The sequence below is a fragment of the Pimephales promelas genome, chromosome 8 (assembly GCF_988280905.1).
Source record: "Pimephales promelas chromosome 8, fPimPro1.hap1.1, whole genome shotgun sequence".
Classification (NCBI taxonomy): Eukaryota; Metazoa; Chordata; class Actinopteri; order Cypriniformes; family Leuciscidae; genus Pimephales; species Pimephales promelas.
Genome location: NC_142776.1, coordinates 23,249,232 through 23,275,884, shown reverse-complemented (window position 1 = coordinate 23,275,884; position 26,653 = coordinate 23,249,232). Strand labels below are relative to the sequence as shown.

The following is a 26,653-nucleotide window of genomic DNA, read 5'->3' as shown; positions in this document are numbered from 1 at the left end:
TACTTGTAGATTTAAATGGGGAAAAAAGTCCCATATCTTGAAGGTGGTCTCAAGGTGGTTACTTTTACCATTGCTCAGCAAAATTTTGTGGGCAGAATCCAGTCATTCCAATAGGAACCCATGTGACTGGGAGTTTTGAAAATGTCCTTCATACAGATTTCCTCATGTTCAATGTTCAATGTTCAATGTTAAATGTGAATTTGACCAACAGAAAGCTGCTTGGTTTGAAAGTGACTTCTGTGTAAGCTCTGCTTCATGAATCCCAACGCTATTGACAATGGACAATTGTTTTTTTTTTGCTAATGTGACTGCACTTTCAGGCTTCTGAACCCCATAGTACACTGTTAAAAACACTTATTTCTAGTCAAACTGGCTCTTCGCGCTTCGTGACATGTGCTGGAGGAAAGCGTAGCCAAAAGACAGCATTCAAAAGTGACTTTTTGATCTTTAACACCATAATACATTTAGAATTTTACAATACATTTCCTCCATTCATCTCTCAGCTTTAACAGAAGTGAATACCTCTAGTTTGAAATAGTTAGCTGCATTATTGTTAATTACGGTCTTAACATGCACAACTCATGGACATTATCTGGAGTCAGCTTCCCATTGTTCCTTTCAAATAGAAATGGACCTGCCCAGTGAAAACTTTTTCCCTTGTGGCTGTACGCTCCTCAGCAACTTTCTAACCACTTCCAACCTTCCCTTCCTGATCAGATCTTTTGAGAGCTCTGTCACCACATCCGTATGTGTGCGGCATAGAGCTTTTAACTCAATCTGAACAATGTCTATTCCATATCGCTCTTCCGCCTCCTTTAAACATTCTTCCAATTGGATTATGGTGTGATCTGTGTCTCTCCCGCATTGGGTGAAGCTCACAAGAATGGCCTGTAGCAGGCAGCGCAGGACCATCTTGTTCTGGACGCTAGGAGGTTCCAGTTCAAGCGCTTTCCTGAAACAGTCGATGGCGTTCTGCTCCTCTCCTTTCAGCAGCAGACAGCGGCCCCGAAGGAGCTGTAGTTTAGAGATTGTAGAGCCGAGAGGACACTGTAGCGCTTTAGCTAGACTAACCAGGGCCTGGTTTATCGCCATCTCATCGACCAACAGGCTCTCCTGTAGGGCGTCAACACCCATGTAGTAGTAAACCTGAGAGAAGAGGAGAGATGGATATTGTATGCTCTTAAACTGCACAGTAACCGTATTAGTAACTACTCCACCGGTCAAAAGTTTGGAATAATTAAGATGTTCATTAAAAAAAAGTATCGTATGCTAACCAAGGCTGTATTTATTTGAAACTGTAAAAAAAACACAATATTGTGAAATAATGCTACAATTTAAAGTAACTGTTTTTATTTTAATATATTTTATTATTCCTCTCATGGCAAAGCTGAATTGGCTGCTAAAAGAAATTCAACTTTGCCATCCTAGGAATTACATTTAAAGTATATTCAAATAGAACAGACTTTTTAAATTGTCACAGGATCCATCCTCAAATTCTGATTTGCTGCTCAAGAAACATTTCTTATTATTATAAATTGGTCAAAAGTGACAGCAAAGACATTTATAATGTTACAAAAGATTTCTCTTTCAAATAAATGTCTTTCTATTCATCAAAGAATCCGAAAAAAAAGGTTTGGTCACACTTTATTTTAAGGTGTCCGTGTTACAGTGTTATTATATTACTGTGTTAAATACTGTGTAATAATATTAATATGCTTGTAGGGTTAGGGTAAGATTAGGGTTTGGCTTAGGGATATATTAATGTAATTATAAATTATGTATAGTTAATACTACAGTAACTACTGTACATGTAACATGAGGGCACGGTAAAATAAATTTGTTACCAAAGGTTTTCATAAAAATATTAAGCAGCGCAACTGTTTTTGACACTGGTTATAAGAATTGTTTCTTGGGCACCACATCAATATATTAGAATGATTTCTGAAGGATCATGTGACACTGAAGACGAGTAATAATGCTGAAAATCAGCTTTACCATCAAAGGAATTGTAGTATATTCAAATAGAACCGTTATTTTATAATATTTCACAATATTACTGTTTTTACTTTATTTTTCATCAAATAAATGCAGCCTTGGTTAGCATAAGAGTTTTCTTTCAAAAACATTTTTTTTTTTTTTTAAAAATCACATAATTATTCCAAACTTGTGACCGCTATCTTGTGTTCTCATAACTACCTGACCCATCTCCAAATGAGTCCTCAAACAGGGTCGGACAGCCAAAACACGTTCCAGGTCAGCACGAGCCTCTTTTAGAATCTGACGGTCAGGGATACCACCTTGACCACACTTCGCTTTATCAAGATCCTTTGCATAAGTGGTGACGCTAAGCTGGAAAAAAAATGTAGAAAAGGGCAAAGAATACATATTTTGAGGTGCATTAAAACTATCAGAACAATATTAGACAGAGAAATAAAGGGTAAACACCTGAACACAAATACGTGATGTATACAGTGGCCCCAACAAGTATTTGCACACCTTAGCCATTTTAACAAAATCTTTAAAAAGCCAGAGGTTTGTTTCAGATAATACAATTAATACTATTTATTCTATTCTATAATGCTTAAATTATTAAAGGGGTCATGAACTTGCTTTTAATTTTTTTTATATTGTTGTCTGAGGTCAACTTATGATGTTCGCTTGGTTTTTACATTAAAAAAACATCAAAATGAATAAGTAATAGGCTATTTTCTACCCTAGTTTTGAGCCTAGCTAAAAAACGCTCTGTTTTTGTGGGCGTCTCGCATTGATGACTTGGAAGTAACACCCACTGCTGTGAGTGGATAACAGTTTTGCATATTATAATGAGTTTCACTCTCGATCTGGTTTGTCATCACGAGGTAGGAATCTATGTTATTTAGCTATGCGTGAAATGTGCGAATCGGTGGGCGGGGCTAAACTGGCCGTGTTGAAGTAGGCATTGATCTTCTTCTGCGGGGGTGGTGTTATCCTCTTTGTCGTCATAGTTCCCCACTTTGAAAAACGAGTCGTTTGCTGAGCCTGGTGTCAATTAAAGCTTTTATTGGACTAACAAGGACGTTTTCAGTTCTGAAACTTACAGGATATTCTTATAATATGATGACCTCTTAGATGTCAAAAACTCAAGGAAAATTTGATTTCTCAGTTCATCACCCCTTTAATAGAAGTATTTGGTAGTTTTCTGTTTGTTAATTGTTACAAGCCTTGGAACGAATCAAATCATTCATGAAAGGGTCAAATAAGTTTCCAAAAAATATTGTTTGCTATTCAGTTTGATTCAGAGTTCATAGTTTCTCACACCATAATTTTAGAAGACAGAAAACACTGGATGAGGTGATATTTATCTATGAGTGCTAGACGAGGTATTACCTAAAATCCATTGTATGAAACAAAACTTGTAAAGACAGTTTATGTCAATATATCCAAAACAAAACAAAATTGGTTTGGGCTTGTGCTTCAGTACCGACGAAAGGCTAAATGCTCCTGCCGTGAACTTTAGGGAAACTCATCTCATTCACAACAATGCGAGACAAATTAAAGGTAGGCAAAAAGAACCTGCGGTCCCTCTTGTGTCTTTACCTACTAACTTATGACAATGCTACCAGTTGACAATGCTCTTATCATGTACATATGTTTGTACATTGTACTTATATTTTAAAAATACCTTGTAATCAAGTTCTGTAACATCTATAATTACAATGATTCAAGGAGAGGTAATCATTTTTATTTATTTTTTTAAACACACATCTGATTCAACTTATTAATTTTTAATGAGCGGTATAGGCACATGTAAATACAAAGAAATATAAATGAAAATTATAATGAATTGTTGGTTGGGGGAGGTAATAATTATCTTACCTTGGCACGTGTACAATATGCCTGCCAGTTGAGTTCTGCATCAGGCAGGACACTCAGTGCCATGTTACAGATACCTAAGGCCATCTCCAGTTTGCCTGACAGGAAGAACACGTCCGTTAGCCTGTTGAGTGTAAATGCATCCTCTGTGGCGAGCTTAATGGCCTGTGAAAATCAGCAGTGAGAATCTAAGCATTTAAAGCCTTGACACTTTATAGTTACTCACAAGGTATAAGTATTTTCAGTTTGTCAGCTTATGTAACCAAACAAGCCTAAACTCATCTTTCTAAACACCTGTGTCAAGAAACAACAAAGTTACACGTCATGGAACATGTTGTGGATACAGAGAAAGTGTGTGCAAATAACCTCAAGACTGAAATCTGAATAGCTTGACCACAATAAAACATTCTACATTTTTTCTAGCCTGACATCCTTACCGATCCATAACATGTCAAAGGGTCAGATCCAGAGAAACCACAGTCATGGACTGACATTGGCACAGTGGAGAACTCCTCCGTCCGCTCCAGCATGAGACCAACATAACACCAGGCCATGGCTAGAGAATAAAAAGAGATATATAGACATTGTCTTAATGATTCCTTGACATTTGAGATCAGGACACTGATAAGAAGACATAAAAAGCCAAGCGTGACATGTGGCAACATAAAACTAGAAAAGCTGGTCTGTGAAACCTTTTACTTCTCCTTTTATGTAGTTTTTTGTAGTTAGTACTCCATTTTGATTAATGGTATCATCAGTGTGCTTTATTAAAATAACAATAAATCCAATCTTCATCATCATAATGTATGGAAATTACCTTTGAGATGTGTGTTGTCAGATTGTAGAGTCTCTGTGAGAAGCTTGAGGCCCTTGTTGAAATAGGTCAGTCTTGTTAGGTCAGTGTCGTTTGAATCCCTCACAATTCCATCTAACCTATTAAAACAAACAAACAAACAAACAAAGGTAGAGATCAGCCTATTAATGTTTAAGTTCATGATAAGGAATGTCTAAGCTGACTCAAATGCTTAGATGTGTAGTCAGATGTTGGATGATGTGGTAAAAATGAAGCTAAACAGGAAGGTGTTGAAAATACCTTATGTAAATTGTTGCCATTTTGAAGTACCAACTTCTTTTTTCCTCTATTGGGATCTGTAAAAAATAAAACAACAGAACAATGTTACACACTAAAACACTCCATGTACTGTGTTCATTCCTGCCACAGGTGTTTTCACTGTATTTTGAGCCTTTTACAGTTAGCCTATTTTGTTTGTTTACAGTATTTCATTTAAATAAAGTTTTATTTTGATTGTTATCCGGTTCCTGCCTCCTCCTTCCCTGAACCTTGCTACATATACTTTATCAATTGACCTTATACACAGATGCACTACTTCCTGAACTTAAGCCAGCTCCTTGTTTCCTGTCTGTCATTATTGGCCAAATTGATTAATTTGAATGAGTCACACCTGAATGAATCAAGTTTGGGCAATAATGGCAGACAGGAAACAAGGAGCTGGCTTAAGTTCAGGAAGTAGTGCATCTGTGCATAAGGTCAATTCAATGACAATGTTCAATGATAGGACAAATATTTGTCTATCTATATCTATGTCAAAAAATGCATTATAAATGCAATTTAGACATACAATTGATTGTACACATCTCTGATGAGTAGATTTGAATTTATAAATTAAAATTAATTTGGGTATTTTTGGAAGGGGCATTAGTAAAAATGACAAAAACTGTCACAACATCAAAGAAAACGCCTAGTTTAAAATAAAAAATGAGGACCCAAGCAGACCCTCATGACTTTGTCAAAGTCTATAAGTCTCTTAATATATCAGATAATATTTTTCAGCCAAGTTTAGTTATAAAATATCATATGCGACTCCCGAAAAACTCAATATGTACACTAAAAAAATAATGCTGTGATTATTTATCAGTATCACAACTTTAAATTCAACATTAGAATAAGAAATAATGTGTTGTTTCAACTTAAAGAACTGTTTTGTTCTTGACTTAAATATTAAGTTTAGTTAACTTCAGTGTAATTGTATATTTAACCCTTGTATGGTGTTCGAGTCTGTTGGACCTGTTTTCATTTTTTTACCAAAAGAAAAATTATACGATTAATTATTTTTTTTCAAACTCAGACTCATTGGCCTTGGCTCATTTTATGTGAAGAGCAAAGAACACATTTTCAGTAAAAACACACTCTGTACACCCCCCACAAATTTACATTACACACAGGATGTTCGGATCCAATGGACCCGACTAATAAGAGTGTAGGTCCTGTGTACCTTTACTCTGTCCTCCTCCTGTCAGTGTGTGTGTGTGTGTGAGAGAGAGAGTGTGTGAATTTTGTGTTTCTGCACCTGCCGTTCCCACACAAGGTCACAACATTGCTGCCAAATTCAAGCACGGCCACCGCCTGCTCTACCAGTCCCGCAGATTTTACCCTCTGTCTTTTAATTCTTAAATATGATCTAACAAAGGTAAAGAGAAAATATTAACCATATATGCTGTTCATATTGCTTGTAATTGGGATGAAGGAAACATCTGTTGAGTATTTTAACATAAAATTGTTATTGTTATCCATCAGACCCACGAACACTGCTGAATAACAAAAATATGAACACCACACAAGGGTTAACATCTCAAATTTGAAGTTGTTATAACTTTTTGTAGCAACATATTTTACAGTTAATTATTAACTTTTTAAAATAAAACTGACTCTCCTTCAAGATATCTACGTCTCCCTGAAAATGTAATGTGCTCACCAGTTCCTCTCCGTAGTCGAGTGCACGGTTGTAGGACATAAGCGCAGCTGTCAGTCTCTCCCGTAAATCTTCGTCCCTCTCCAGCTCCACGTCATGAGGATGTACATACGCCTGTTCAGCCAAGCATCGTGCCACCCTGAGCCTGCAGTCTGTCTGGTTATCCCCCATCTCTTGCCCCATGAGGGCAGCCACACGCTCCATGCACTCCCCCTCTTCCAACTCTCGACCCAGGCGTTCGTATACGTAACCCAGGTTGGCCCAGGCGTTGAGGTTTTCCGGATCCTCTTGGCAGATGCTGTGAAAGGTCTCTTTTGCCATCTCTAGTTCATCCATATGAAAGGCCAGCAGGCCCAGAATATTGCGGATGGCAAACTGTAGTTGTCCCGTCTCAGCTTCGAGCTCAGCTCTAAGGCTCTCACACTTGAGCTGGGTGTCTCGGTGCCGAAGTGTGGCTGGTCCATTGGGTTCACCATTCAGATTCAGATTCAAATGAAAGTGGCCAGGGATGTAGGCCATCCCCTCAATCAGAGACTCAATGTCCTCTTCTGTGCTGTCCTCCATTGTCTCCCACACACGTATACTGACAATGCCTAAGACAACTTAGCAACTTATTAGTGGGACAGGAAATACAGGTTTAAAGAGGAGGAGAAATGAGACATAAGGAAAGTTGTGCACATGTGCTTTCTTGCTTCCTGTAACAGGTTTCTCCACCCCAACATTGCAGCTTTTACATTAACTGTGTGCGTTTCAATGGAAAACATGGGCGTTTGCTTCAGTAGTGTAAAGAATGAGTCCTGCTTTTTGAATTTGAGTGACACACCATGGTGTTGTGTCATGTTGGAATTGCCTTTTACCATAAATCAGTGAAACATCGTGCCAGAAAGAACACCATTTTAAATGCTGCCATATATGATAGAAATGCAAAACAGTCCTCTGTGTGTAAGATAACAAAAGGCAAAAGTGTGTGTAAAAGCTATTGTTAATTCACAATTTCCTGGTCTGTGTTTGAGTGAACAACATGATGATTGAATTTTCATTTTTGGTGAACTATCCCTTTAATGTCTAAAGTCACCCTGGTTGTTCTGAAAGTGTGCTTTTCTTTGAACATAAAAAAGAAGTTCAGCAGAATGGCTTAGCTGCTCTTTTCCATATAATGAAAATAAATGGGGACCAGGAGTGGTGCCATATTAATAATAAATATTCCATTATCAATAAATTGGATTGGAAAATATTTATTTAATGACAAACATAAACTGTGTATTACGTTACTGATACTTTCAATTATAGATTTATTTATTAATATGTCACCTTGGGTATACGATGACAGAATTCAAATTTTGGGATAAACTATGCTATTTTAAAAGCGTTTATATATCTAAAAATATCACAGTTATACAAAATAATTATCTTGATCGTTTCAAACAACACATTTCTACATAAAAGTCAGTTCATTATTTTCATTAGGTGCAATTTCCATTATGACCACTAGAATGAATCCTTTCACTAAATATAAAGTACATGCATGCTTAGAGACAACAGTGACATGCACACTGCACAGGAATCTTTTGTTTCATTAAGTAATTCAGACATGAAGTGGCAGGCTGGGGAAACAAATGTATCAGTGATGCTCATCATCACTGTGAAAAATATCTTCAAAGTCACTACACACAAGCAGAGTGATAGCCTATGTATATTATGAATGTATTATGCATGTAGATCTTATTTTTTTGTATATTTTTTTATATTTCCATAAACTATCTGGCTGGCTAAATGTCAATCTCATGACAAGAGCAGCCTACCTCAAAGTACCGTCAATTACGCTCCCATTTTAAAATAAAAGCATGAACAGTCACTGTGGCATTTTTTGGTTACCTCAGACTAGAAATATGGGTCTGTTGTGGGTGTGTGAGGTTATTCTCCTCACGTTCCTGTTCTGTTTTCGTCCCTAATGACTATAACAGAGGGGAGATCCTCATCGTGCAGCTAGCAGATGTTTAATGATGTCATCTTTATTTGCTCCTGGCTCCAAGAGAACTTTAGTGACACAAGACATAATAAGGACTCAAATTGTCTATAAATTTGTAGGCCTATTTTTCTTTCTAGTTGTAACTACAAAACAATCCAGGAATATCAGCCATGAGGTAATATGTGGTTACAGACCACAGAAGTTTTTTTTTCACTGGAATGGAAATAAAGTGTCAACTCACCATTTACTGTGCCGACTTACGGTTGGCAAGATTACGAATAGGATTTTAGTGGAAACATTAAATATCACTCTGATATGGGTTTAGCAGACAGTGGTGCTAGATATTCAACAGGTCCAGTCTCGTCAAAATAATCATTATGCATATAGTCTATTTTATTTGAGACTATTTTGTTTAAGAATGGTTCAGTCTCTTAAAAGACTATATATGAAGAGTTCAGTTGCAAAAGCCTCTAAGTGCCATTTGAAATTTTCTTCTAGAATGATCATTTTTATCAAGCTTGTATATTTAAGTTCAGTGATTTCACTTAAATGGCAATGATAATTACCTATTAATTGTTATTTAAGTGAAATTACTGAACTTAAATATACAAGTTTGAAAAAAATCATCATTAAAGAAGAAAATTTCAAATGGCATTTAGAGACTTTTGCATCTGAACTCTTCATATATATATATATATATATATATATATATATAGTCAGAAGAGAGAAAGATTTAATATTTTTTATTTGAGAAACACCCTCACAGCAGCATTAACTTTTTTTGTAATTTGTTGCAAAGGTAATATAACAGTGTGTGTTAAAAATGTATATAGCCACAATTAGTATTGTAATTATTTGAGAAGTTGCTTTTAATTCTACTCATTAGGCCTACTTCTACTTTTATTATTATTACCATTAGCTGCTTTAGTAGTGGTTAATTACAATAGCATCTGATAGGTATTAGGTATCACATGGTCTTTGTTGTATTAGAGTAGGCCTATTTCCAATCTAACTTGTGGGAGTGAATTGACGGTCGCGTTTAGTCCATTATTTACGGCAGTGAACTTCTGCGCTCTGCTCGCTGTCATGCAGGTGGAATTCAGTCCAACCGAGTGATTCAGTCAACATCAGGACAGACATCCAGTTTGAAGAGAGCTTCTGTCCAACCCTGACTTCATCTCCGAGCATCACATACACAGTTTACCTCAACACAGACATGGCATCATCAGCACGACCGAGGGATTTGAACAGCAAGCAGATCGGATGCATTTAAACGACGAATCTTCAGAGAGACTCGCATGATGCTCAGGTTGTCTGTCTTTCCCACGGATATAGGCTGCGTTTGGGAAAGAAAACAGTCGTGTGAATGTTTAGAATATTAATAAGGTATGTCACTCTCACGTATTATGCATTTAGCTCAGTTGCTTTGTGGCGTGTTTTTTTAACCATAAGCCTATTTCAGCAATAATATGACTGCCATATGGTTACAAATAATGATATGGTAGCCTATTGCATAATGTTTTTATGTCTATATCGGTTGGTGTAAATAGTCTAGCAATAACCTATTTCCCCTTTTCCTCTTTTCTAGTAGATCCTTTAATCATGGAGGAGAGCAATACCTGTGAGTCAGTCCCAGATTTAAAGGATCTGGAGTTAAAAGTGGGGAGAAAGACCCCAGAGGGTCTCCTGAAGTGGATGAGAGAGGAGCACAAAATGACCTCTCATCATCAGACAGACAATAATGAGACAGAGAAGAAAGGACTGGATGAGAAGATCCGAAAACTTAAAATGGAGATGGTAAGATCTACATGTCTATTCGCCAATAAACTAGTTTTAGTTATTTAAATCCATACTATTCGTATGGTTATTCATTTATAAACTATTTGATAATGTGTGCCTCTCTTTTGTACTCTTCATCTTAAGAATTCACAAAAAATGACTATAAAATGAATGGAGAGTGTGACAACAGTCAGAAGAATGTGTACAATGTGCAAGTTTTATAAATGTATATGTGGATGACACTCATAGCAGATGTGCAACTTGAAGAGGTGAATTTATTTTCTCTTTATGAAACATAAAGCCTCTGGCTTCCCAGATTCTTTTTTTTTTCTGGGTTTGTCACATAACCAATATCCATATACAAATTCCAGTGTAAATCTCTTTTATACTGACTATTGTATCTTTTCATAACACAACTCCCAAGAAGAAGCCTGCAGCATGCTGTTGTTGTTGTTGTTTTCTCATTTTGAAGGGTCCCAACCCACATTCCACTAACCAAATCAACCAGAAGCAAAAGTATTTCTTACAGCATTGCCAAACAGTAAATTGAGCACTGAAACATGACCCTAAAACTGTCATACTGGGCAATGGTGTTTTTAATGGGCAGATGTATTGCTTGCAACCACATAGGCTATCTTTGATGATGATGATGATGAAGTGAAGGACTTGGTTGAGTTGTGGTAGAAGATGTATTGCTGTTTTTAATGTTCATGCTTCATACTGTAACTTCAAGCCATTGGGCTAGAGACACACTCGGTTGTATAAAGAATTGTTGTAGTTAGGGAAATGAGCTTGTTCCCCAGTGGAATGCAGAGCCATTAAGCAAATGGACCCTGATGTTGTTGCTGTGGTGCTCTTTACTGAGTGGGAGACTTTGTAAAAGGCCCCAAAGCGGTCATGGGTTATGCTACTGCCAGTTCTATTTCTGATTTTTGGAAGTCAGTGTTATTAATTTGCCATCATGATGATCATTGCCGATAGCTCTGTGATTAAGACATCTTAACATGCCAGTGATTTTCCGCATGGAAAAGGTAATGATACTAAAGGTGTCTTGACAGCTTTGTGCAATTTTGTATTAATTTATACAATATATTATATTTATGTATTAATAAATCAAGTAATTGTACTCTTAGTTTGTGTATAACATCTAGAAATACAAAGTTCTGTTATGAAACTCTAGATGCCGATAGGTTGCAGACTGATAGATTTAAGTTCACCCAAAAATGAAAATTCTGTCAGTATTTACTCACCCTCATATTGTTTCAACCCCTTAAGACTTTCGTTCATTGTTAAAATAGTCCGAGTGACTAGAGTGGCTCAATCTTAAGTTTATCGAGTGACAAGAATACTTTTTGTGCGCAAAAAACAAACAAAAAATAATGACTTTATTTAACTATTAATTTCTTTCTCTGTGGGCTTTGAGATTTCATATAGTGATGTTGCGCAAAGCTTCTGCATTGCATGTGACATGTCACACGTTTGGCCGACGCTGGTCTGCGTGTGACGTACAACTACAAGCTTTGCGTAGTTTCACTATATGTGAAATCTCGAGACTAACAGAGAAGGAAATGAATAGTTCGATAAAGTCGTTATTTTTGTTTGTATTTTTGTGTATAAAAAGTATTCTTGTCGCCTGATACACTTGAGATTGAGCCACTATAGTCACTCGGACTATTTTAATGATGTCCTTCATAACTTTAAAGTCTTACTGGGTTGGAACAACATGAGGGTGAGTATTTACTGACAGAATTTTCATTTTGGAGTGAACTATCCCTTTAACACAATCTGCTAGCAATCACATCATTCTATAGCGCACAGCTGATTGGTTCCTACTGTATCAGTAGCCAATGAGCTCACTGCTCTATCTTCTAATACTTGTTCAGCATTTACTGCAGCAGTGCAGTGCACTTTCATAAACCCTGCCTATACACCTTCCCCAGCTCCACCTGTATAGATCTGCTATGGGTAATTCATGCTCATAAATCATGACATTAAACAATTTACTAAACCAAACTTTTGAACAGTAGTGTATTTATTCTATTGACAGCCCTGTTTATTTAACAGTTAGAAATAAAAACCAAACATGCCTAATACTGTATTTTTGTCTAATCTTATACATAGGTCTTTATTCGTACATTAAAATTTTATATATATATATATATACATTACCGGTCAAACGTTTTAGATCAGTAAGATTTTCTATGTTTTTAAAAGAAGTCTCTTCCGCTCACCAAGGATGCAATTATTAAAAATACAAAAAAAAAAAAAAAACAGTAATATTGTGAAATATTATTACAATTTAAAACAGTGGTTTTCTATGTGAATATATAGTGAAGTGTAATTTATTCCTGTGATCAAATCTGAATTTACAGCATCATTACTCCAGTCTTTGGTGTCACATGATCCTACAGAAATTATTTTAATATGATGCTCAAGAAAAATTTATGATTATTATCATCCATGTTGAAAACAGTTTTTTTTTACATTTTTATTTCAGGATTCTTTGATGAATAGAGAATTCAAAAGAACAGAATTGATCTGAAATGGAAAGCTTTTGTAACATTAATCACTACCATTCAAAAGTTTGGGATCAGTATATTTATTTTTTATTTTTTGGGGAAAGAAATTAGAAAATACTTTTATTCATCAAGGATGAGTTAAATTGATCAAAAGTTACAGTAAAGACATTTATAATGTTAGAAAAGATTATATTTTAAATAAATGCTGTTCTTTTGAACTTTCTATTCATCATAGAATTTTTTGGGGGGAGGGGAATCGTACACGACTGTTTTCAACATTGAAAATAATAATTTATGTTTTTTGAGCATAAAATCAGCATATTAGAATGATTTCTGAAGGATCATGTGACACTGAAAACTGATGTGTAATCAGCAACAGTAATTATGTTAAAAATTCAACTTTCAAATTACATTTTAAAATATATTAAAATAGAAAACATTCATTTTAAATTGTCATAATATTACTGTTTGTCATTTTTTTCATCAAATAAAGTAGCCTTGGTGAGCAGAATAGACTTCATTTAAAAATAGACTGATTTAAAACTTTTGACTGGTAGTGTGTGTATATATATATATATATATATATATATATATATATAAAGGTTCTAAGGAGAAATGTCTTAAATGATTGCATAATGCTTTCATGGTTAACAAGTGATTTTAAATTTGTTTTAATGATAAAGCATGTTTATGAGCTGTTTAATTCGTAAACAAATAATTAGAACTAAATTCATAAAATGATCCCACGATAGGAACCCCTAAAAGGTTTTATATATGAAGTGTCTGACCGAACCCTTCAGGTTCTAGAACCTTTTCTTCTAAGAGTGAAAGTAAATTGGGTGTTTTGGAATTGATGTAGAGTTTTATGTAGAGTTTTATTGTTCACCTGATGCCGTTTTACACTGTTCCCAAATAGTCATGAGAATTTTACCTTACACTCTGACATTTTCACCCGGAATAATAATAGTCTATTGACACACACACACACACACACACACTGGTTTCCATGTTTTATTGGGACTTCCCATAGACGTAATAATTTGTATTCAGTACAGTGCAAACTGTATATTCGACCCCATTACACTAACCCTACCCCTAAAACCACCCATCACAGAGAGAAATTCTGCATTTTTAGAATGTCAAAACACTTAATATTAGTAACACTTAATATAAAGACTTATTGAATAAAATGTACACAAAAAAATGACAAAACTTACATATCAATATACTATGATAAAAGAATCACGTTTGACTTTAAAACAGTGGAATTAAGTGTGCAATCAAACAGCTTGTTATTTATGTCTTTGATCTGCGTGAAGAAAGAGCGAGAGAGGGGTGTCCTCGATGACTTTCAGCAACTCTCTCTCCCTGCCTGACACACAGATGGGAAACACAGGGGGAAGCTGTGCTGACAGATGGAGGAAAGGGAGATGGCTCTACCAGCCTGATGGAACGAGAGGAGGGAGGAAATGAGGGAGGAGAAGCAGTAAGGTTTAAAGGGAGAGTGGGAGAGCGTAGAGGTGAGGAAGGAATGCAGAGAGATAGAGTGCACGTGTCATGCTAGATGAGAGACACAGCGGTGATGTATTGAAATATAAGAGATGCTGTTAATCATGTCAGAGCTGCAGTGTGTCAGGAGGAGCAAAAGACAGCTGTAGTTAAATGAGTTCAGAAAGAGTGTAAACTGTGATGCCCCTGAAATAGTTAGCTGTCTCATTACGCACTACCGCTCAAACATTTGGGGTCAGTACGTTTTTTATTCAGCAAGAATGCATGAAATTGATCAAATTTGACAGTAAACGCATGTTTAATGTTATAAAAAGATATATCTTTCTAATAAATGTCACAAAAATATTAAGCAGCACACCCTCTCTGACATTGATAATAATCCATAATGATGCTGCTTTAACGTCACAGGAATATATATATATATATTTTTATAAATTAAAGGTATAGTTATCCCAAAAATGAAAACGGTTAAAAATATATATTTTAAACAACATTGTTAAGAAGTTGATGGCACCCAGTTCACGGTAGCCATTGACTTCCATAGTAGGGGGAAGAAGAAAAAAACACTTTGGAAGTCAATGCCTACTTTTTGATTACCAACATTCTTTTAAATATTTTCTTTTATTTTCAAAATAAAATCGAAATGGAAGTAATGACAGAATATAAATTTTTGGGTGAACTGTCCCTTTAAAATAGAATACAGTAATTTTAAATTGTAAAAATAGTTCACAATATGACTGTATTTATTGTATTTGTGTTTAAATAAATGCAGATGAGCATAAGAGAATTCTTTGAAAAATTTTTTAAAAATCTTACAGACCCCAAACTTTTGAACGGTAGCGTCTGAAATATATTCACTCACCCCATAAGCTGATTTTCAGGAGTGTTTTAATGAAGAAACACATTTACTGTATCTCAAATACTTTGAATCAATGAACTGAATATAATTCTAAATCTGGACAATTATGTGGCTATTTATATCAATATAATATTAATACAGCAAACTTTAAATAATAAACATATAATTGACATTTTGCTATATGTTTTAAATAAATGGCTGTCACTATAAGTTAGATTATACAGCTCTTCACTGTAATGGCAGATTTGCAGTTTTGCAGGTAGTGTGGTTGTTTTCTTCACAATCAGTGTTTATACAATTGACTTTAGTTTCTGTGTTCAGTTTTTATCATCCAAAACCACTAGTAGCAAAACATCACTCACCTTTGAGACAGAAAAAAACAGCCCTCTGACAATTAAAGGTCACTATGGTGTCTACATTGGCAATAAACCCAGAACTTTAATGGAATAATAAATTACTATTAAAAAAAAAAACTTTTTTGTCCCCTGCCCTGTTTAATATTTGACCCTGAATGTGAAGTTCCAAGAATAACAAACTAGCGCCATGATAGTCCTTATGATTTATATTTACTACACTACTGTATAATTTCCATTTAACATAGCAAACTGCATGATGCGGCAATTTTGAATATGCAAACTTGTATGTACTTGAACACATTCAACATATTTCTTAAATTCTTTTTAAAGATCATTTTTACTTTAGAATTTTAATGTAGCAGATATATTTACTACAGTATTTCACAATGGCTTGGCCAAAATGGCAATGTCAATGTTCTTCACATACCAGAGTACATGCTTGAAAGTCTCCTCATCTCTGAAGGTCTGATTTCTAAAGTCATTGAGCAATGATCAAGAAAATATGCATTAGAGTAAAATATCTTTATTTATATTTGTGCTTATTGTTACTCTGCCAATGAGTCATTTTAACGCACACGGAGAAAGCTACGTGTGATGCTTAACGGAGCAGTACACCACAGCATGGAAAATGAGCTCTCCAGAATTCCAGGGATTAGAACACAAGATGTATGAGCTATGGTTTTTTAAGGAGTGGGGAAATGGAATTCTTCTGGCTGTGAGAATCTCCAGTGTGAGCCTCAGACACTGTGGAATGTTCTCCCTAAGGAGAGTCTGTGGGTCAGTGTGTGGCTCCATGTGGAAGCTACATAAGAGGATTGCAGCAACCGTTTGTGGAATACAAAGGTACATTTTGAAGAATAATAGTTTAGTCTCGCTATGCAGCCCCAAATCACATCTGAGTTTTAGAAAAACTGCCAATGGTATCCACAAGTTTCTGAGGGGCACTCCTGTAAAAAATAAAGTGGGTGAAACTTCCGGTGAGGCGGCGGAAGTAGCATTCCAATGGTATTTTGTGTGTTAGTTAGCGAAGAGGCTAGCTGTTTTTCGGAGAATTATTTTACTATTTAAAGACGCAAATCTTTATGAGAGATGTCGTTACGGAGCTCAGGGACAACATGCGCTGTTCGCGGTTGTATGTATAGCCGGACTAAACTAATTCAGTGGCTTAAACGGGATTGTTTTGAACATAAGCTGAAAACGAAATCAGAGTGATCCTGCCAACGACTGTAGTTTCCATCACCTCCCAAAAGACGACGAATCTTCCTGTGTACATTTGTTTAAATTCTTAATATTCTCTAAACTCTATCAGCATGTGTTTGGCTGTTCTCTACTGATGTTACAGCTAAACTCAGGATTAAAGCCTGTGTTGACAGATACCAAATGTGCCAGTTAATGTATTCAAGCAGCACATTCATTTTTAATTTTGAATAAACTCCAAAGCACAATGACTAAGTGTGTATTTTTTATTTTAATTGTTTGTCAGCTCGCACAACTGTCTGTCACTTGCCTTGATGCCTTGATGAGTATTGATTATTAATAATGTTATTATAATACTCCCAATCAACTACTGCGAAGGGTAAAGGCACTGTTATTTCACCCTTTTTAATTTCGTTGAGGTTGTGTTCCCACATCGTTAGCTAGTTTGGATTGCTATAACTTGAATGACTGTCAACTGTTGAATGAACGAGTGTCAAGCATGTCAAATCGCGCTTTGTTTACTTCCAACCGGAAGTCGCGCCCACTTTTGACGCAAGGCCTCATGGGGCGTAGGAAACTTGTGGATTGGCGAATGGAATTTGCATGCCAAGCCACTCCCCCCGTATACATACGAGTACAGAGCCCCGACTATTCATTGGTGGTTCAGGGTTGTGGCAGTGGTGATGTAATGTCTCCGGTCCCTCCATCAGGGAACAAGGGTTCTACATCAGTAACCAAGACGTTACACTTAATGGTGATTGGAGCTTTCAAGATGTAAAAAGGATGCAAATCTTTGAATAACTGAACAAAAATTTGGTCGGTTTCTCATAAAAATCGTATTATTTTGGCTTTCGAAGATAATTTGAAAACTTGTGGTACAACGGGGCTAAAGGCACACCATAAGAAAAATTTGCTTTTTTCATAGATTGCAGAAAAAAATGTTTTTATTGGACATTGTTTGAGCAAGAGATTTTGTGTGAAAATAAATCATAAAAGGGTTTTTTTTTGTTTGTTTGTTTGTTTGTTTGTTTGTTTGAGATTCTTAAATGTAGGTCAGGAGGTGAGGTGGGCCTTTTACCCGCCAAACTGGATAAACAGACTGATCTCATGAAGTAGCGTGTGTATGCCACGCCAATTCGTATTTCCATTTTTGGCGTGCTATCAAGACGCATAATCGCCTTTCAGCGTGTTTATGAATGCCGTTGACTTAACGTTATATAAATGTATGACTTACCTCAACCCCATCCCTAAACTTAACCGTCACTGGGGTTAATGGCATTTATAGACATACACGCATACACGCGGATAGCTCAAAATGCGTAGAGATAACACGCCACCTGACTCGAAAGTGGCGTGTATGTTACGCAAAAGTCATGATGTCATGTTGGGATAAAAGGCACACATTATTTCTACAAATACTTTAGGTAAAAAATTTTTTTTTTAATAATGTCTAAATTAATACTTGTTCAAAACAATAAACAAAGTTTGCACTATTTTCGGTTTATTTTGATAAAGATAAGATTATATAAGTAAAGATTCTAAAAGCATTGAATGAAATCCAATAATAATTTAATAGAGCTTTACAGTAACAAATACGCCTTTTACCCCAAATACCATACTTTTACATATTCTTCCATTATTAGAAAAATAATGCTTTGTTTACCTGGAACAAAACTGAAACTGAAAAATTACTCCATGGGCAAAAGTAAGACCCATAACGTTACACAGTTCAGTTCAGGCCGAACATTTTCACTGTGACTGTGTGGAACACTGTTGATGTGATTAGCTACCTTAGGACGGTAACTTTTTGGGAATGACAATTCTAGCCTCTCTTCTCAGACTCTCTGTGAGTCCCTGGTGATTAAGCTTTGTCATTACGGGTCAGGAATACATTTTACAATATATGAAACTAGATAGCATTTATGTTCAATTGTATTAACATTTCACAATGAAATACACAAAACTGGTTTACTGTATATTTTTGATTAAAAAAATGCATCCTTGGTGAGCATAAGAGACTTCTTTCAAAAACATAAAAAAAAATCTAACCCGACAGTATGTGTGTTTAATTCAGCCAGTTTCATATGCATATGCAAACAGGCTGGAGTTGGGCACAGCCAGATCAGCGCTCACCACATCAGTGCTGAGACAGGGAGAATATTTACGAGTATGTTCATTAGTCTCAGCAACTCAGACTGAGGTGCTGTGCTGACGTTAAACCCAACCCACACCAGAGCAGCAATGTTACAGTCTGTTCTCTGAATCTCTTTTGTCTTTTACATACATACATCTTTCTCTATGTACTGTAAAAAAAAGGCTTGTTTATCTTTGCCTTCTAAATTCAGCTCTATTTCCCAACCCCCTCTCGCTGCCTCTTTTGTTCTATTTGTGTCCCTTGCTCTTTTACCGAAATGTTCTCTTTTGGTTTTTTGTACTGTAATTAGTGTGGTTGACATCAGCAGTGCACTATGGCCTTTAAATTACACAGCAGGCTGAATGTATAGGATAAGAGTATGCTGTCCGTTTATGACAGGCCTGGATTGGTGCACTTAAACTGATTTATCTAATCCTCTTCTCAAACGGGGTCTATGGGATTCGGAACATTATTGCATTTAGATATCCTCCTTTTAATTGAAAATGTAATCGTTTAATGACTTTCTTTTTTCAGTGGCACACAAAAGAAGTTAGGCCTCAATCATCATTCACTTTCACTGAATGAAAAAAAAAAGATGCAGTGAAAATGAATGGTGACTAAGACATATTTTGTGTTCCACAGAAGAAAGAAAGTAAAGTATCGGTTTGGACCGACATGTGGGTCATGTGAGTAAATAATGACAGACAGGATAAAAAATTTTAGGTGAACTGTTTACCTAAAGTGCTTTGTGAGACTAGCTGATGTGGTGCAGACAAGGATTGTGGGAGCTAAAGTACTGTGGCTTTCAGAGGAAGCACTGACTATTTGATGAGCACTGTTTTATGGGCTAGAGAGCCATTCAGCCAGTCAGGGTTCATGACTTTGTATATCATATTACATCTTCCTGACAAAAATGCTTTACTGCTGCCAAATGAAGCTTCGTAACATCTTCTGAAAGAATATGAATCCCTCACATTTTGACAGATATGGTTTATCTCTACATTCCAAAAGCAAGATCTAATGATTAAGGAAGGATCTAATATATTATTTTCATAAGACTTACAGCATCCATTAATATTTATTGATTTGACCATATGGAAAATATACTTATTTACTTTTATTGATATCTAAAGAAAAGTAAACCTTAGCACACACACTAGGCTATGTATACATATCTATCTATCTATCTATCTATCTATCTATCTATCTATCTATCTATCTATCTATCTATCTATCTATCTATCTATCTATCTATATAGCGAGAGAGAGGGGGGGGGATTGCTTAGCCAATTTGCTGTGGGAATTAGGAAGAGAAGAGTGCTTCACTAGAGGAATGGATACTGTCAGGAAGATCTATAAATCTCAACAGCATTTACAGTAATGGACCTCAGTCAGCACAGGACTCCAGTCATTTCTTATGAACCCCGGACTAAACACAACAATCAGCACAAATAAGAACTCATTTAGAGCATTTATTAAAGTTGTCAATCTTCCTAAATGACAACAAAAAATTACTTGTGCACTATAATCCATGGGCCTCATTTATAAAGCGTGCATTTAAATGTTAAATATACTCTAAAATCCATGTCAAAGATCGTTTCTATAAATATGAACGTTGGCATTGATTTTGCATAAGCACACTTCAGGGTCTGAGCAGACTTACGTACTTTTCCTTGAGTTTGAGGACGTGTCGGTTACGGATGTAACCCTTGTTCCCTGAGTAGGGAATGGAGACATTACGTCAAATTACGACGAATGGTGTTCGCTTAGAAGTCTCTCATCTTTGAAAGAATTAAAACAAGCCTTTGGCTAGGAAATGCCATGCGTCTGCTGAATTTGCATGGCGTAACTCCGCCCCACCACATGGGTAAAAAAGGAGAACGCCAGCAATATGCAGATACGTTTCTTCGCTGAGGAGCCAAGACTGAACTCAGCTGTTCCAGCTGTACGTCTCCATTCCCTACTCAGGGAATGAGGGTTACATCCGTAACCGAGACGTTCCCTTTTGTTGTCACTTTGACTTATGTCGAATGATGACGAATGGGGTTCCCAGTCCAGTCACATCACCTCGGCTGTCTTCCAGTGCCCTGCATAAGTCTGAGCTCCCTGTCGTGTGACTAGCATGGACGAAGGACTCTTACTTAGCACAGGAATACCAAGGTACACTGGGAAGCATATCTCAGTGGAAATATGCAATCAGTGCCTGCCCGAATGGAGGACTTGCAGAATACACATATGACCCGGAAAGGGGGGTGCATATGGGGAGTACTGGGGTGTCCAGCCCGAAGGGTGGCAACCCCAGGGGTGGCAGAGTGGCTTGCCAAGGGAAAGACACATACTCAGGGAGGTTTACCGTGGAAATACACATGTGGGTGTCACCCAGAGGGGGAACCATGCACATGGCAACACCTGGCCAATCGCGAAAGTTGCCAAAGGCAAAACTCTGGCGTTGACGTCAACAGTGCTGGAGGAACTCAGGACTTGTGTGGCTCACCTGTTGCTGCTGGTATACCAAAGCAATGTCGTCCACTATCCAGTGAGACAACCTTTGCTTGGAGAGAGCCTTTCCCTTCAGCTCCCACCATAACAGACAAAGAGCTGGTCTGAGGTCCTAAAACACTGCATTCTGTCTACATAGGTGCTGAGAGCACATACTGGACAGAGCAATGCCAAGGATGGGTCTGCCTCCTCCACGGGTTCCACGAAGAGGTTCCACTTCAATGCGTAGGCATGTCTGGTGGACAACCCTCTAGCGGAAGTGATGGTAGCCACCACCGCTGGTGGTAGGGTACTTACACCTACCTCGCCTCATCCAGCAGCCACATGTGGAGGTTCCAGATGAGGAATTGAGTCTGACGAGACATCATCTCCAGAGGACTCCAGCTCACTTTTTGATGTAGCGATATACTTTATTTCATCAGCCGGTGGACCGAATGAGATTGCGGGCCCGCTGGCGGGTCGGCTCGGGTCAGCTTGGGTCATTAGCGACTGATTCAGAACCGCGCAGGTTGCAATGTGAAAGACGGGGTGTGGGCCGAGGATATTTCGTCAATTTAGTTCCAGACCTGCTGTCTTAGGTTACCCTGGCCACCAGCCGAAATATTATCTTGCGTGGAAAAAAATTGGTTGGGGTGTGGATGAGAGGACTCTCACTCTGTTGAGCTCATCGAGTCTCGACTGTTACATTGTGATGGTCATGTTCCCACTTGGAGAACGTGATGCATCCACGAACGCTGTCTGAATGTGATCGAAGCCCAAACACGTCAAACAGCACTCGTGCCCATCAGCTGAATCTATCAGAATACCACACTCAGAAATACACAGGCAGATCGTCTTTAGAAAGACGTGCCGTGTGCACACTCTTTTTGTGAGAGAAAATCTTGCAGCACTGCAGAACTGCAGTTCTGGAAGAGAGGTGCACACACGTTTGTTCTCTAAATCACACGTACGCAGATCACACGTTTGAGAGAAATTATCTTAAAGCTACACTGTGTAACTCTTTTAGTTTATTCTTAGCTAAAAACACTTAGTTTTTTTCTAAAATATATGTGCTCATTAATGCATATGTAATTCGTTCAAGTAATAAAGTATTCTCGTGAGTGTATAATATGCCATTGAAAATACATACGGGTAAGGGGTTCTAATGTCGGTCGCCATGTTGCCCTCCATCTTGAAAGTACATTAGGCAAAAAGGGACATACCCGTTAATTCAAGCTACGCCTTTCACGGTTACAGTTGAGTTAACACTGATGGACGAGGTCGAACTGGAAGCCATGTTTATCTTGGACTACATTGGCCACCATAGGAGTTAAAACGAAATCGGAATTGAGATGAACAGAAACTAATATTTTCTGGATGGTCTTATACCTTGTCACTGCTAGATGGGGGTAAAAATCACACAGTGTATCTTTAAGGTAAAATGTAGGACGGTCTATGCATCAATTTTATAAACGAGGCCCCATGTCTTTTAGAGCCTTTCAAATTGCTTTGTTTAAGGAACAGACCAAATAAATATTTCAATAAAGATGAAAAATCGTCCAAATTAAATCTCATTTAGATTATTTGAACATGCATATTTATTTAAAATTTTTTTACATTTTATTTTGATTTTTGAAAATGTACATGATATGACAGAATTTGGGTGTACTATTCCTTTATACACTTTAAAAAAATAAAGCTTCCAAACGGGTGTTTACGTAGCGATACCTGTAAAAAGTGATCAGTTGACTGACCGATTAAGTTATGTGAACTTGGCAAGAACTAATTTTTTCAACTACGTATTGAGTTTATTTACTTAATAATATTAAGACGACAGGTTTCTTCACTTTTTTAAGTTACGTCAACTGATCACTTTTGTTAGTATAGAAATACTATGCTTGGGTCCCCAAAGAACCTTAAGTGAACAGTTCATAAAAGAACCATTTTGCATTATTGTGAGGAGCATTTTAATCTAAAGAGCTATTTTTTTTTATTTTATACAATATATGAACTATGATGTGTGCAATGTGTATTATGTACAGTATTGTGTTTTTAATGTATTGTCTGTTACCTTTTGCTGCAAAACTAGTTTCCCCCAAGGGAAAGTAAAACATAAAGAATCTTTTGTGCAATGGAAAGGTTCTGTGGATGCTAAAGGATCATTTTGGAACCACAGATGCTAATAAATAAGTTTTATTTTAAAGTGTACTTCAATTTAACTAGTTATGTTTGTTAAAAAAGCTTTTGATGTCCATGTGTGTTTCCTCTGCGCAGGCTCATCTACGAGCAGCAGACGTCAAGATCTTGAACCAGTTGCTAGCACTGCATGAGGGCATCGAGGCAGTGAAATGGCTCCTGGAAGAGCGTGGCACGCTCACTAGCCACTGCAGTAGCCTGACCAGCAGCCAGTACAGCTTAGGGGAAGGTCCTGACACCTCCTGGAGAGGCAGCTGGAGCAGTCTGCAGGACCCACATGACAAGTTGGACAACATTTCCATTGGCAGCTATCTGGACACATTAGCTGATGATCTAGATGAGTACTGCCCCTCCAGTGGGACTGATTCAAAACTGTGTGCCGCCCCTATAGGGACAGATGGCTCCAGAAGTACTGGAGGAGGCATGAGCAGTTCCACTGGATCTGTAATCAGATCTCCACAAGTCAAATCCGATGCTCTTAAAGAAGAAGCTCAGGTTTGGAATAAAGCGTCTGAGACAGCGAGACCATACCAACCCAACAAGACCAATGGAATCCTGGACAAATCAGTAAAGCAAATGGTCAGCGCAGATTCGGCCAGGGCCTGTCTCGCTGAGAAGCTGGGGAAGAGTCTGAGCCCTAAAGTGAAACCCTATAAGAATGGCAAAGTTGAGCTGGAGAGTTGCAAAATGAATGGCAAAGTTCAACTGGAGTATGACGCACACTGGCGCTGGGTGCAGTCGCAGGATGATGTGACTTTTTTGTGATACTATATGTTTAGGAAGCCAAAGGTGTTGATGGGAGATTTGCCTGGTCCTCTATTCACCACTGAGCTTTTGTTTGCAGACTTAGAGCTTCGATTAATTTGAGGTTAAGAGGGGGGGTCAGGGTTAAAAAAAATCCTGAATTAATTTCTTAAGACTCTACGTCAGGTTGTGTAGATGTTTATGGACGCATGTTTTCTGTGATGGCATCTATTGATTCAGCACAACTATTTATTGAGTCAATAACTTTATTGCATACGTCAGTACGTTTCTTTCATTTAAATAATGTAATTGCAATTTTGTGTGTTTTTGTTAAGCTTTTAGAGATTATAAATGTCAAAACAGACTTTAGAAACAAAATGAAAAGTTCACAAAATCCAGTCCTTTATGTATTTTGTGCATACACTAACACTACCCCTGAAAAGTTTGGGGTTGGCAAGATTTTTATTATTTTTAAATAAGGCGGCATTTATTATTGCAGAAATACAGTGAAATATTATTATAATTTAAAATAACTGTTTTCTATTTTAATATATTTTAAAATGTAATTTATTCCTGTGATGGTAAAGCTGAATTTTCAACATCATTACTCCAGTCTTCAGTGTCACATGATCCTTCAGAAATCATTCTAATATTCTGATTTGGTTCTCAAGAACACTGTTAATATCAGTGTTAAAACAGTTTATTATTAATGCTTCATATTTTTGTGGAAACCATGATATTTTTTTCAGAGTTCTTTGAATATAGAAAGTTCACAAGTGCATTTATTTGAAATAGAAATCACAATTTGCAACAATACGTGCTTCTTTATTGTCGCTTTTGATCAATTTAATGCATCCTTGCGGAATACATTTCAAAAGAGTGCACAAATGCTTACATTTGGCATTTCCTTAATATTTTGAAGTGGACCAAAGTTTGTTTAGCTAAAACAATCCAAAAGCTTGAAACCACAGCAACTTCGTTACAAAATCAGAAAATGCTTTTTTCCTGACCATTTTGTAAGACCTTTCTGCTGATTACAGTATGGACAAAATGAATTGTATAGCATTTGCTCTTAAACTGTAGGGAATGTTTAAATCATGTTCTATTTTACTACCAAAGTCTTAAATCACCTCAGAGTGTTTTCCTTTAAGTGCAAATCTAAAAGGTCAAAGAATAAATCCATTCTGAATACCAAGCATGTTCCCATCTGTTACAATGTGACCCTGAGTCCAGAATCAGCAACACCCTTGTGTTGCCTTTGATTATTAATTACAATAATTTACAATCAGAATGTCATTTTTATATATACAAATATAATTGTTAATTTGAACACTGCTTGTAGTTTACTCTTTGTAAGAATGCTTATAATCAATCATTAAAATGCTAATTATGTAAATCTAATCAGGTAAACCATGGGTTAGCTTTAAGTAGGGTCCTGTTTTGGAGTAGTACTGTTTTTATTATTCAATTAAATGAGTTTGAAAAACAGGAACAGGATATTAAGAATGTCATACAAATCTTCTTCCACTACACAGATCCAATGGAGTAATAATGCTCACACAAACGCATGGAGACCAGTGGTTGTGCTGTGATCTTTGCATTTGTAATGTGTCTTTTCCTTGTTATTTAAAAATTCCGCACCACAAGTGCACTTTTAATTTAAAGTAGTTCAGATTGCTAACTCTTACCAGTTACTCAAGTTCTATATGTGGTGTAACTTTGAATATAATCACAGTGTTAGCACTGACTGGATATAATCCTGCATTGTCTATGTTTTGTATGCCAAAAGAACTGCATTGATGTAAAAAAAAAAAATATGTCTAACGCAAACTGAAAGTACTACCAGTATTCAATAATTTAACACATGTGTTATGTAATAAAACACCATACTGTATTTATGTGGTCATCTATTTTGTGCTGAAAAAGAGGAGCATATTATATAAACTTTTTCTTATACCACAAACACCCACAATGCCTGTGCTTCTAGAGAAAGGGTTTCCATACAGAATTCATGTGTAACATGTTAATGTGTGTCATTCAGCTGTTTGTTTGATTCAGGGAAATGGAAAGGACACATCCCAGAGTCCACTGTGTGAAGAGCTGGGTTATGGCAGGAACGGGTGAAGATGTTGGAGTGAGATGGTGAGGATGATCAAAGAGAAGCGAACGAGTATTAAAGGGATAGTTCACTTTGAAATTAATTTTTGATATTTTTTAGCTTACCTCAAGGGCATCCAAGATGTAGGTGTCTGTTTCCACCTTTCACTGTGAAGATCTAAACATATTTAGA

At 36.8% G+C, this 26,653-nt stretch overlaps 2 protein-coding genes across 3 annotated transcripts; one reads left to right on the top strand and one right to left on the bottom strand.

The window, feature by feature from the left end:
- Positions 1-285: 285 nt before the first annotated feature.
- ttc22 (tetratricopeptide repeat domain 22) lies at positions 286-7,286 on the bottom strand. Its single transcript, XM_089134199.1, has 7 exons — positions 6,627-7,286; positions 4,946-5,001; positions 4,670-4,785; positions 4,290-4,408; positions 3,856-4,017; positions 2,197-2,349; positions 286-1,146 (listed from the first exon to the last, which is right to left on the bottom strand). Exons 1-7 carry the CDS (start codon positions 7,185-7,187, stop codon positions 619-621), a joined length of 1,695 nt encoding a protein of 564 aa, XP_088990325.1. The 5' UTR covers positions 7,188-7,286; the 3' UTR covers positions 286-618.
- A 2,341-nt stretch (positions 7,287-9,627) lies between these two features.
- Positions 9,628-26,257, top strand: lurap1 (leucine rich adaptor protein 1). Of its 2 annotated transcripts, none has more exons than XM_039648405.2 (3): positions 9,628-9,978; positions 10,184-10,389; positions 23,698-26,257. In XM_039648405.2, the coding sequence occupies exons 2-3, from the start codon at positions 10,195-10,197 to the stop codon at positions 24,382-24,384; spliced, it is 882 nt and encodes a 293-aa protein (XP_039504339.2). In that variant the 5' UTR covers positions 9,628-9,978; positions 10,184-10,194; the 3' UTR covers positions 24,385-26,257. The 2 variants fall into 2 exon arrangements, with proteins under 2 accessions (XP_039504339.2, XP_039504337.2); XM_039648403.2 differs by having other exon boundaries at positions 9,629-9,978; positions 10,181-10,389.
- Positions 26,258-26,653: the final 396 nt, after the last annotated feature.

Coding starts and splice junctions, on each gene's coding strand:
- ttc22 (XM_089134199.1), bottom strand. CDS start 7,187: ATGGAGGACAGCACAGAAGAGGACATTGAGTCTCTGATTGAGGGGATG. Junction 4,786..4,945: donor ATGGCAACAATTTACATAAG/GTATTTTCAACA, acceptor TTGTTTTAATAG/GTTAGATGGAATTGTGAGGG. Junction 4,018..4,289: donor CTTTGACATGTTATGGATCG/GTAAGGATGTCA, acceptor TGATTTTCACAG/GCCATTAAGCTCGCCACAGA.
- lurap1 (XM_039648405.2), top strand. CDS start 10,195: ATGGAGGAGAGCAATACCTGTGAGTCAGTCCCAGATTTAAAGGATCTG. Junction 10,390..23,697: donor GAAAACTTAAAATGGAGATG/GTAAGATCTACA, acceptor TCCTCTGCGCAG/GCTCATCTACGAGCAGCAGA.